Genomic DNA, 13,904 nt, shown 5'->3' with positions numbered 1-13,904 from the left:
TGAGAACTCAAGGCAGTGTTTGTAAGTTAGGAAAAAATACCTCCAATTTTTTCTGTAGAGAAAATAAATGTTTTTTTTGACAGTAAAGTTGAGGACCAGCACAAAACATCTCACAAACACCAAGTTATGCTTGTTTTCTGCCTTGCCCACAGCATTCATATAAAAGGGTCTCCAATATGTTGTTACTTATTGCTACCTTCAACATAATTTTGTATTTTATACGTAAGAAACTATAAATGATTGCTGTGTTAACAGAAAGTCCATTAGTGAATAACATTGTTTTAATAAATGTCCCATAGTGGTTCAAATTGCCAAAGCATTTTTTCACAAGTGCATACAAATAAAGTTAAAAGCATGTTTCTTCCAAGTGCTCTAAAAATATTATATATCTCCATATCCAATATGCTTTTGGTTACCACTTAGTTTTGGGTATATAAGTATATACATACCATACTATAGATAGAAATGAGTATACATCTTTAAAACAAATGAAACAAAAATCAGTCAGGAGTCTTTTTCTTTTTTGACTTTTACATCACCAGCAAGTATGGTGGCAATTTCCCCTTGCATGAAGGCCCATGGTACATTTGATCCCACAAGAGGGCATTTTTCTCCACTTGGACAATACACTTCACCAGATGTTCCTTGTTTTTTAATACTTTGTCTTGAACATGGAAAACAAAATTTATGAGAAGGTACTGAAGGGCACTGTACAAAATGTGTGTCTTCAAGACGTTCATGGCACAGAGTACAGCATAATGGTATACTGTTTTGTACAGAAGGGTCAGGAATGCTTTGGGGATATGCATATTCTAATCCTGAAATAGATGATGTTCCTACACTGGGAAACTGGCTTTGTGCATCTCTGGGAAACATTTTTCTTTGGTTCATAGAGGGGGGTGATGTAGGGCTGTTGCAACCTCTCCTGGTTGTAGCGTTAACATAGCTAGAATCTTTAGCTGAATGACTGCCACCAGCACTATCAGCCACCAACATTAGAGCAGACATTGGAGACTGGCCATGTTGTGCTGTGTCAGGTGGTGTGGTACGACTAAAATGAGGAGACTCTGTAAACGAAGAAGTCATTGAAGAAATCTTTAGCCTATCTCCAGATACCAACCATGGTTGTCCCTCGCCATTTATCTTGACAGAACATCCTTCCCCTTCTGGTTCGGGAGATGGCTTTCTTTTTCTTAGAGAACGGGTACCTGAAGGGAGCAGAGGGGTTAAAAAAAATTAACTACTGTTAAATTTTGCAGTCAATGTGTTGAATTATTATGTTGATGACAAAGATTGCTGTAATAGAAACATTCATCATAATACTGACAACCCTTTACAAACCATGATTTATACAGCACCAACAAATCACACATCATTTACTTTAGTACATAAATTAAAAAAAGATATGACAAAAACTAACACTGACTAAGACAAACCGATACATCAGAGTTCCCTGCTCATAAGCTTACAATCTAGCTCAGGGGTTCTCAAACTGCGGCCCTCCAGCTGCTGCAGGACTACATCTCCCATACTCCTCAGCCAGCCCCTTAGCTGAAGGAGCATTATGGGAGATGTAGTCCTGCAGCAGCTGGAGGGCCGCAGTTTGAGAACCCCTGAGCTAGCTGAATGTGGAAGCTGAATTAGTGGTACACATGAGCAAATCGACACGGGCCATTACCTTGGGTAAACCAGCAGGATGATTTAAGGACCGGCGTCCTCGTACTGCGTCTTCCCTTGAAGACCGCAGTTTTATTTAAATATTTTAATTCCGTGCACGTGATCACTTTGAGGCGATTGAGGGGGAGTGGCTGCTATGGATCGCTGGGGATACCCATCGGTCAGTAGCAGCCGCCCCTCGCGATCCCAGCATTTATAGCGACGCTGGATCGCGCATCATCGATGACGTACCTGGTACGTCCCTGTCTGGCGGCAACGTATGACCAGGAAGTACCAGGTACGCCCCGGTCCTGAAGGGGTTAATGGCCCTTTCAACTATACATAAAAACACAACCCCCATAAACTTTGACAAAGGCTGGTGGTAAAATCCTGGAAAACAACCCATGGTTAGATGGGATAAATTAAATTGCCCTACTTCAAAGATGCCCTAAACAGAACATGGGTGGAAGATGAAAAAATTAAATGTGTATGTCCCAAATGTGGCCTTTTACCCTCCAAACAACCTGACAAGCCTGTATGAAAGTGAGGATTTTGAATCAAATACATACAAAGCTCTTTATAGCAGTTCCTCTACTTACGTTTCTAAATAAACTCCCCTTCTCTGACTTTTACTTCTTATTTATGCTTAGATTTCTTAAAGGCAGCCACAATCTAGAATACCCTTCTCTGGCTTATCTGACTACCCCTTTTCCTTCAATTCTTGAAAAATAATCCCTCGAAATGCCCTTCTTTATGGACAACTGACACATCAACTTCAGTCTCTCACCTAACTTACCTTTTTTGTTCTCCTGGATTTATATCCAACAATATTTTTAACTAGTGTCACAGGTTCATCTCAATGAGTGGCATTTTTACCTCTTGCGTAATATACCCAAACCCATTCAAGATTCAAAAATTGTTAAGGAGGGCCCTGCTCTAACTCTTTGAATCTGACAAAATTGTTATCTCATGTTTACTCATTTGCACAGTGAATATATTCACTTATGTGAAAAAGAAAGTTCACCCTCTTTCGATTATATGGTTTTATATATTAGGACATTGTGGGTATAACAAGGATATGCCATTACAAACGACAATATTTAAAAAATTCCAATCCTAATATTAAGCTATTCAGTATAGGTTGTGGAAGACACAAATACCCTTAAGGCATCTGTTAGATCATGAATACCTTCTTTGATCATATATAAATTCTTATCTTAGGATAATACCCCTTAAGGTTTCCTGCCTCTCCATTTTGTTTCATTTCATTTGTATATTCCTGGTGTAACCCTGTGTATTTGGACATATGCTAATTCACAGAAATAAACCCTTCATCTATCAATATTATATACACTATTAAAACTGAAATTTTTTAATATTTAAATATTAAATTTAATGCCTTAATTTCTACAAAAAAACATCTCAACTCCAACAAACATAACGGTCAATGGTTCCTTAGCAGATCTAAAATTAAGTTAAAATACAGCCTCCGAACACATGCCATATTACACCGTGTCATGATTTATAAAAAAATAATAAAATAAAAAAAAAATAATGGAGAAGCCACGTGTGGAAAACTAATCTTGTGAAGCTTGTAGAACTACGTTTAGCAGCAATGAAGTAAATGAGGGTGAACTCAATGACTGCAAGGTTCCCAGGTCCTGTGGCTTTTAAACAAGCCCAAACGCACCCCTCCACCACTGTGCTTGCGCCAATATGCTGTTTTGGTTTTCACCAAATGTAGTGCTGTGCATTGTGTCCAAACATCTCCACTTTGGTCTCTGTCCATAGGATATTGTTCCAGAAGCAGTGAAAATCAAGTTAATCAAGATTTTGTAAAGACCAGACTGAGAAATCCTAGCTTGGAATAGCAAGTCTATCAGAGTTCTAACATTTAGACTTTAGTTTAAACAATTCCTCACATCTACATTTCTTTACGTTTTCCCTTTTATACCTGAAAACTGATAGCATGTAAGTGGCCAAAGTTAAAGAAAAAAAAAAATTATATTATATATATATATAATCTCATTTATAGAAGTCCCAGAAGTGCCGGTAACTATTATTGTAATATATATATATATATATATATATATATATATATACACACACACATACATACATACATACACACACACACACACACAAATAGCCATTTAATGCACCTTACTTATGTAAGAAATTATGGATACCTGTAAAAGGTGATATTACATTTTACGCATAATGCTTTTGGGAAGATTTGAGAAGATGTATTAGAGGTGAGTATTTTCACATAGACTGTCTATGTCCTCCATAATTGGGTCATACAGGAAATCTCTGGACAGAGGGGTCGGGTGAACTATTTTCTGGGAGGTACAAGAAATTCTGGGATGACTAGTTAGGGGCTGCAACACAGACTCTAAGAAAAGCAAGCGCAGTGAACAGAAGTGCTGGGTCGAACGAAGCTGCGCAGGATGGCATTCGGGAAAAGCCTGTGAGCTGACAGTTTCCTCAAGAATGTGCTTGAGTATCCCTTTTGTTTTGGATTATCATCAAATGTTTTCTGTATGTTATATGTTTTATAACCTGTAACAGTGACCTAATGCAATATCAATATACATTTTTCTATACGCTTGTATTTGTGCTTTATTCGTCGCACATTCCCTAAAAGAATAACCCTGTAAGAAGGTCATAATTTCTTACACTTATAGATATGCCCCTCTGCCCCAAGATATGCTTTCTGTCCCCTAGAAATGCCCACCTGCCCCCTGATATCCCACTCCCTGCTTCCTAGAAGTACCACCCCTCCCTCCAACTTACCAATGCACCCCCAGGCTCCCTGGTGTCTAGTGGGGACGGCTGGTGGACGTCTGTGCGATGCGCGCAGACAACATCCGCTGCTGGCACTTCTGGATCCTAACCCTGCTGCTTACCCGCAGCAGGGCTAAATGGAAAAGAAAAAAAAAACAAAAAATCCCCGAATAGAATATAGGCCGCACCCCCACTTTAAAAAGACCTAAAGTGGGGGGAAAAGTGCGGCCTATATTCGGGCCAATACGGTATATATTCATAGATATTTGAATACGTGCTCAAGCAGTTTATTTGCATGGTTTGCTTGCCCTCATCTGGGGTTTATTCACAATAGGGTGAGTTTTAAGAATTTTAATTTCCATTCCTTGAAATAAATAAAAAAAATATCGATATACATTATAAAGTGCCAAGCCCAGTGAGCTGTTTTGAGAAGAGCTTCGCTGGCATGCATGTATTGTACAAGTGATTCCTTGAAAATGTAATCATACATTAGTGTTGGCCGTGTATAATAAAGCGAGTTAAAAACCACAGCTTCACTGCTCCCCTTTGGTAAATTAAATAAAATATAAGTAACCCAGAAAGAAATACAAGGAAATCAATTAATGATTCATGAATATAAGATTAACTAATATAGACAAACTTATTTTCCCAATTATTTAAGCATTGATTACCAAATTAGTTAGGTTTTTAGGATAGTACCTTTAATTTAGTAAAATTTCCACTGTGCACTTGGCCTCTGCAGCTCATGTGGGGTTTTACCAGTCTGCCGTGGTCAGTACCTACCAAAAGTGGTCCAAGGAAGGAAAAGCAGTGAACCAGCGATAGGGTCATGGGCGGCCAAGGTTCATCTATTCTCATGGGGACAAAGGCTGGCCCGTGTGATCAAATCCAACAGACAAGCTACTGTAGCTCAAATTGTTGAAGCCGTTAATGCTAGTTCTAATAGAAAGGTGTCAGAACATACAGTACATCGCCGTTGGGGCTGGGTAGCCGCATACCTGTCAGGGTGCCCCTGTCTACTGCCGAAAGCACCTCACGTGCCAATGGGCATGTGAGCATAAGAACTTAACCTGGTCTGATGAATTATGGTTTTCCTTTAGATCACGCGGATGGCCAAATGCACATGCATCGCGTACCTGGAGAACACATGGCACCAGGGTACATCCATGGAGGCCCCACCTCGCAACTTACAGGATTTAAAGGATGTGCTGCCAATGCCTTGGTGCCAGAAAAGAGTGATGAAGACCAGTATGAAACAGGGTATATAGAGAGGGAGAAATCAATATACTTCCCTTTGTTTTGATGACCGGATACCCAGCTGCAGCCCGTAAAAAACACTCTCCGGGTGTTTGAAATATGTAAAAGAGGCCACTAGGGGGCGCTCGTGTATACCGGTTGAAAAAATAAAACAGAGAAAAAAAACTAATAGTGTAGTAGATATACAGCGTGATTGTCTGTACTCACAATGTGTATACGTATACTCAGGCCTCATGTGTATCAAATCCTCCAGGTGGATGTGTGGCAAACATATGAAAGGAAGCAGAAAACAAATAGAGCCCACAATGGTGTGGTATCAAAAAATTGCTGGAGCACGCAAACGTGGATAAACACTTACACTTTGTGTAGAGGTATAATGCCCATATGACTCGGGTGCTTCCTCTCTGCTTTCCTCCAGAGTCCCAGGAACCTTCCCAGTTTTCCACTGGTGTAGAAATACACCCTGTGGGTAGATAGAACTGAATCCGAAATGTAGTAGGGTAAAAATACTATTTATTCAAGGCTGTATGCCAAAGTAAGAAACTAATAACATAAATCCACCAAGGGATATATAAAAACAATAAAAAGTCTGATAAAATGTGGAAAAAAAGAGCTCTTTGTGCTTAGTGGACCGTCAATTGCACAGCAGGGCTCCGAGGTAAGCAATGTATCCGGTAAACGAGATCGTTAAGATGTATATGAACCAGTGGTGACTCTAGAAACAATATATAGGGGGGGCACACAAGATATCACATTCAAACTGGGGGGGCATTCATAATTTCCAAAAATAATGTGCTATGGAATTATACTTTTGTTATTGGGCTAAAATAATACTTGATCATTCAACATGGGAAGCCTGAAGCCACAATTGAGTGCAACTAATCCTTGAAATAACTTTTCCACTAAATGATTTCAGGGCCTTGAACGTTTTGTCCCCTGAAGTCACTACAACTTCAGGAGGGCATTTTATCTCTGGATAAATATAAATTAAACAATTCCTACTGTAAGTTAAGTGCCAGGAACAGATGACCAAACACACACACCAACACAGGCTCTGTCACACCGACACCCAGACACACACACCAGGACAGGCTCTGTCACACCGACACCCAGACACACACACCAGGACAGGCTCTGTCACACCGACACCCAGACACACACACCAGGACAGGCTCTGCCACACCGACACCCAGACACACACACCAGGACAGGCTCTGCCACACCGACAACCAAAAACACACACACCAGGACAGGCTCTGCCACACCCACATCCAAACACACACACACACACCAGGACAGGCTCTGACACACTGACACCCAGACACACACACCAACACAGGCTCTGTCACACCAACACTCAGACACACACATACCAGGACAGGCTCTGCGACACCGACAACCAAACATACACACACACACACACATCAGGACAGGCTCTGCCACACCCACATCCAAAAACACACACACACCAGGACAGGCTCTGCCACACAGACACCCACACACATCAGGACAGGCTTTGCCACATCCAAACACACACACACACACCAGGACAGGCTCTGCCACACAGACACCCACACACACCAGGACAGGCTCTGCCACACTGACAACTGAACACACACATCAGGGCAGGCTCTTCCACACCCACGTCCAAACACACACACACACACACACAGACAGGCTCTGACACACTGACACCCAAACACACACCCTAGGACAGGCTCTGCCACACCAACACCTATACACACACACCCGAGGACAGGCTCTGCTACACTGATAACCAAAAACACACAAACAGCAGGACACAATCCACGTCACAGACGTCTGCATCAGGATGGATTTTTCACACTGCATTGTCGTTTATACCCCCCTTAGTGTTTTTGCCCCTGCTGCCCATATATATTAATATTAGCCCCAGTTGCCGATAGCAGGTATAGATCAACACATTAACACACAAACCAAGCTTGGCATGGATAGATCAACTGAAATTCACCTGTGATCTCAGCACTGAAGATATATATCAAATAAACAGAATCAGACATACAAATCCTGTATTTGCAAGGATACAATAATAATATATGAAACGTAGCATCGCAGGTATAGATCAAATAAATACATGGAAACAGCATTGCAGGTATTAATCAACTGAATAAGACATACAAACACTGTATTTGCAGGTATACATAAATAATGTATGGAAATATATAGATATGGATCTACAGAATAACGCAAAAACCCAGCTTTGCAGGTAAAGATCAATTGGAATTCACATAAAAACACGGCATTAAAAGGTATATTTAAAACCCCCTAAATTACATTCATAGATCACAGGTTGCGCACCCCAAAGCCGGCCCTGCCGTCCACACTGCCCACACAGCAATCACACTCCTATCATACCCAGGCAACCAGTAAATGCTGGTACCTAGGCATGATGGGACTGTGCTTGCTGTGATTGCTGTTAGCAATCACACTCCTATCATACCCAGGCAACCAGTAAATGCTGGTACCTAGGCATGATGGGACTGTGCTTGCTGTGATTGCTGTTAGCAATCACACTCCTATCATACCCAGGCAACCAGTAAATGCTGGTACCTAGGCATGATGGGACTGTGCTTGCTGTGATTGCTGTTAGCAATCACACTCCTATCATGCCAGGTCAGCCAGTACATGCTGGTACAGGGTGGCTGTAAGTGATGTGCAGACCCCATACTGCTGGCAGCATCAATACACAAGGGGGGCAGCTAGCTAGGTTTTAGCATGTACTGGCTGACTTGGCATGATAGGAGTGTGATTGCTAACAGCAATCAAAGTCCCATCATGCCTAGGTTCCAGCACTTACACATCCAACCAGTAAATGCTGAAACCTAGGGATGATGGGACTGTGATTGCTGTTAGCAATCACACTCCTATCATGCCAAGTCAGCCAGTACATGCTGGTACAGGATGGCTGTAAGTGATGTGCAGACCCCATACTGCTGGCAGCACCCATAGACAAGGGGGGCAGCTAGCTTGGTTTCAGCATGTACTGGCTGACTTGGCATGATAGGAGTGTGATTGCTAACAGCAATCACAGTCCCATCATGCCTAGGTTCCAGCACTTACACATCCATGCTATCACACACTTCATTCACAGATTCATTCCCTCAATCATACATTCTCATTCAAACTCCCTCCCCACCCCCTTACCTGCACTGCAGCTCCTTGATGCCGCTCACAGACTTCAGCAGAGGGCGCGGCCTCCCTCTGCGTTCTCTGGTAAAGCACAGAGGAAGCGGGACTGGAGCAGAGTCATGTGATGTCACGTGAACTCTGCTAGGTTCCGCTTCCTCTTTGCAGTACAGAAGACCCTCCCACAGGTAAGTAGCCGGGCTCGAGGTGCGGCCCGCGTAAGATCGGTTGCCTTGGCTGCCGATCTTACTCGGGCCGCACCCTCTCTCTCCTCGGCGTTTAAAAATAAATTAAAAAAAAGAAAGAAAGACGGGATCCAAATTTAGCAGGGGGGCAAAGATTAACCTAGGGGGGGCAATTGCCCCCCCTTGCCCCCCTGTAGCGACGCCACTGATATGAACTCAAGGTGAAACGGCAATGTAATGTGCCGATCGCCACCTACCATAGAGATGTGGATACGGAGTGCCGTCCCGGTGAGTATGTGTTTAGAGGCATAGCCGATACATTGCTTTTCCACTAATAATATGTATTCATTTACTCACCTCGGAGCCCTCCTGTGCAATTGACGGTCCACTAACAGACGGGATGATGATATCGAACGTATTGACGTCAGACGCCGACAAAGATGGCGCCCTGCATCATTTAAAAGAACCGCGTACCGGCATTGAGGACACTCCTGATGAAGCCACACACCTGGCGAAACGCGTTGAGGACTATTCAAAGAGCTCTTTTTTCCACATTTTATCAGACTTTTTATTGTTTTTATATATCCCTTGGTGGATTTATGTTATTAGTTTCTTACTTTGGCATACAGCCTTGAATAAATAGTATTTATTTTTACCCTACTACATTTCAGATTCAGTTCTATCTACCCACTGGGTGTATTTCTACACCAGTGGAAAACTGGGAAGGTTCCTGGGACTCTGGAGGAAAGCAGAGAGGAAGCACCCGAGTCATATGGGCATTATACCTCTACACGAAGTGTAAGTGTTTATCCACGTTTGCGTGCTCCAGCAATTTTTTGATACCACACCATTGTGGGCTCTATTTGTTTTCTGCTTCCTTTCATATGTTTGCCACACATCCACCTGGAGGATTTGATACACCTGAGGCCTGAGTATACGTATACACATTGTGAGTGCATACAATAGATATACAGCGTGATTGTCTGTGCATACTTTTACACTATTAGTTTTTTTCTCTGTTTTATTTTCTTTCAACCGGTATACACGAGCGCCAATGCCTTGGTGCCAGATACCACAGCACACCTTTAGAAGTCTAGTGGAGTCCATGCCTTGACGGGTCAGGGCTGTTCTGGCGGGAAAAGGGGGACCTACACAATATTAGGCAGGTGCATTGGTGCTTGCATTAATTAAGCTCTATTACACCAAAGTTGTCAGCATTGAGATAAATCATTTTTCTTTGTAACAATTAATTTACACATAACAGATAGAATGTTAAATTACAGGTTACCTGCCATACGAGTTAAGTAGTTTGATAGAACTTAAATTATGCCTGTGATACTTTAAAAAAATATCTGAGACCATAAAAACCTGCTATTTTAAAGGATTACTATTGTTACTTAATCTCTGTGCACCTACTGCCACAGACAAAAAGTTTCCTTTTTTGTTTGGCATATCAAATTGAGTAACACAGCCTAACATTTGACAGTGTTTTCCCTTTCTATGAAATAGAAATAAATCCTGCAAAAAGGAAAACAAAACAAAAGATAACCACGGTAAACATGACTTTTGTTTGTTTGTAAGGTAGCAGTCAGGCCTGGCAAAACACGAACAACCTATTGTATGTGAATACATTGTAATGGCTAAAATTCTAGTCTCAAATAAAATTAATGAAAATAAATAAAACAAAACATAAAAATATATTACGATCTTATATCTCTAATTATACTTGAAGCAGTTTAGTTATTTTTTACCCGTTATTTTTCTTTTGAGATTGGAATTTTATTGAAAAGGCACAAAGTATCAAACGCTGATGGTAGAATTAAAGATTAAACTATGCAGTTCATGTATGTTCATATGGTGGGGTTAGCTGGTGTGACCAAAGGCAAAAATGAAGGCTTGGGGAAAGTGACTTGCCCTCTGTAATATATTCTAGGCAAGATTGTTCCATTTAATTGTAAATAGCTTTTAGCGCTATAAAATATTACTTTCAACAGTCTACCTTACATACAACTAACATTGTTAAACAAATTCTAAAAATAAAAACATATCAAACCTCAACGAGTTTCTGCTGCATGAACAGATTGGGCTGACTGTATAATGTCTCATTAAATAAGCAATGATGTTTGCTCCTTCATGAAGTAAGGTGCCTGTGGTTTTAACTTTGCCAACTTTTCTAGAAAACACTTAGATATAAAAATACTTAGGTATTCACGTGACAAGCCAAATCATTATATCCACTTTGATTAAAAAACACAAAAGTTGAAAGCGTGTAAGGGGGGGAAAAAAAAAAAAAAGTTTCCACAGTCACATGACTAATTATAAATGCAAGATCAGCACATATACATGCAGGTTGTTAAGTTCCCAAAGGCACACTTATCCAGTGTCAGAATAACATGCAAAGTATAGTATTTTCATTACCCGGTAACGAAATTGACAATCTTACAAAGGTTAGCTGTAATACAGTGCCATAAACAGGACAATCCAGCCATCATATATACTTTCGTACCTTCAAAATTCTCACTACATGTCTTTATGCATTTGCCCCTTTCAAGAATTTCTGTACAGGAGCTGAGTTTGACCAAACACATCCCCCTGAATGTGATATTACTTACAACCAGCCAGTTCCAGCGTTGGTGCATAAATACTCCCATTGAAGTCAGGGGAAGTACTTTTATGCCACTAACTGGCTGCTTCAGGCAGCCAATCAATGTCAAGAAGTGTCAGATTATGGTGGAAGAGGCCAGCTGCAGCAACATAGTTGCAAGGTCTAGGTCAGGGTTTAGTTTTTTTCCCATTTAAAGTATTACGCTTTGTCATTAACGGGGTGTCAGGGATATTAAACTGTCCCTTGAATATATGGTCTCATTGCATTTAAGAAACAACATTTCAAGAATTAACACACATCTCATTTTTAAGAAAAAAAAGGTAAAGAGCAAAAAAGGACCTTCATACCTGGTTTAGATGCTAGGTTGGTGGCATCAAAGTTTGGCCCCCTCCCATTTCCACTGTCCTTTTTGAATTTCGTATCAAACGGTGAGTGATTATGCTGTATTGCCATCAGCGAGTCTTTAGCAGTCTTGGGCTTGTTTATCCCCTCCTCGACCCTGACCTTGTGGTCTCCGAACTCAGAATAACTATCCAGCCTGTGCTTCTTGTCATCGTGCTCACAGCCGGACACAGAGCAAAGCCGCTTTATCCCTACGTCAATCGCAGTCGATGTTGCCTCATGAGAGGCCGCCGAGATTCCCAACGGAGGCACCCGGCTTGTAATTGGGCCTATGGTAGTACCGTTGATGGGAGCGCCCAGTGCAGAGTGCAATGTACCAACCCTAAGCTGATTGGGGCTCGACTCGGGGGGATCGAGTAACTTTGTACCATTAGGTACACGGATGCCATTTATTTGCCTACCCACACTGCAATCCGAACCCAGACGGTTTGGTGGCCTATCGTAGACTGAATACCGATCCAAGCACTGTGGTGCAGGGGGTGCTGGCGTGGTCCTCGAGAGCCCGTGCCCACCCCCTACCATGTATCCGATGTGGTCCATATCCGTAGACACCTGATGTTTGACGGAAGAAGATGGCTCTGGCGACCTGTTATCTTGAAATCCATGCGTCCTCTTTAAGCGTCGGGCAGTCTCAATCACAAAATCAATCCGGTCTGCCCCTTCGTAATTAACGCAGCCGCGACATACAGGCTCTGTGAAGTCCCAGATCATGGCCCATGGCATGCGAGGCAAATCGCACAAATAACAAGATTGCCTACGGGCCCCTGCCACCGCGGCGGACATTATAACAAAGAAAATAAAATCCAAAATTTAACTTCGCTAAATGGTTGCTATCCCTAGTGTTAAAAATACCAACTTAAATCTTGGGATGACAGAAGAGAATAACAAGCGAGGGAAACAGGGCCACCTTGCCATCCGCTTCGGCGCTTAGCAATTCCGATTGGCCACATACACGCTACGCCCAAACGTAGATCCACATAAGGAAGAGGATTCAAAATTCTGTTTCCTTTCTCGTTTCCTGGCTCTATACAGTTCCCAAGCAGGCGGGAAGAGGGTGGGTACAGAATTCGTTGATTGGTTATGAACGCAATCACCAGAGCAGTCCTTTATGCGAGCTGCCAAAACCGAACTGTTAGCCGAGTTTGTTTCCGGCAAGATATTTCTTTCATCAGTGCTAAGCAACTAGTGGTCTGTAGACTATTGGATGACATAATCACCAGGAATTCCCTTTTCCATCCATCATAACTGTCTCGTTAGGGCGGTGACGTTATGATAAAACGCCTTATCTTCAATTATTCACTTGAGTCTAAGTTCTCTGTGCATGCTTGGTACAAACACCAGGCTGGACAAGCACACTCTGACCGTATAGTCTCATAGAGTGACTCTAGCCTCAGGTGTTTAAGCCCTTCTTTACTCAAGGGTGTTTTGTGCCCAAAACCTGAGACTCTTTCAACATTTTTAGACTAGTTCCGTAACCCCAGTTCTTTTATACAGTTTTTTCCAGTTCTTTTAGGATGTATAGTACAGCATTTAGAATGAATAATACATTAACCCCTTATTCCATTTAACCCCTTCAGGACCGGGATTTTGATACTAACGTGTCGCTAAAGGACCAGAGCCGTTTTTGTGTTTTTGCCATGTCTTTCTTCAACTGTAATTTCTCTCTTATCAATTGGTGCTACCACACAACTCATATATTGTTTTTTTCAGCACAAGTAGGGCTTTCATTTGAAACCATAGTAAGCTGGGTAGTACATTGTTTTGTTTGAAAAAAACTGGAAAAAGTGGGGAAAAAATGAAAAAAACGCATTTTTTTACAGTTTTGTATACATACAAATTGTACACAC

General features: G+C 41.8%; 1 protein-coding gene across 1 annotated transcript; it reads right to left on the bottom strand.

The window, feature by feature from the left end:
* Window positions 1-504: 504 nt before the first annotated feature.
* Window positions 505-12,840, bottom strand: LOC149282076 (interferon regulatory factor 2-binding protein 2-like). Its single transcript, XM_089498642.1, has 2 exons — window positions 12,003-12,840; window positions 505-1,208 (listed from the first exon to the last, which is right to left on the bottom strand). Exons 1-2 carry the CDS (start codon window positions 12,838-12,840, stop codon window positions 505-507), a joined length of 1,542 nt encoding a protein of 513 aa, XP_089354768.1.
* Window positions 12,841-13,904: the final 1,064 nt, after the last annotated feature.

Source organism: Sceloporus occidentalis, unplaced genomic scaffold (genome assembly GCF_023333645.1).
Source record: "Sceloporus occidentalis isolate IW3139 unplaced genomic scaffold, rSceOcc1.0.p SCAF_123, whole genome shotgun sequence".
Lineage (NCBI taxonomy): Eukaryota > Metazoa > Chordata > Lepidosauria > Squamata > Phrynosomatidae > Sceloporus > Sceloporus occidentalis.
Note: the sequence above shows the minus strand (reverse complement) of the source record. Positions and strands in the feature narration are given on the sequence as shown.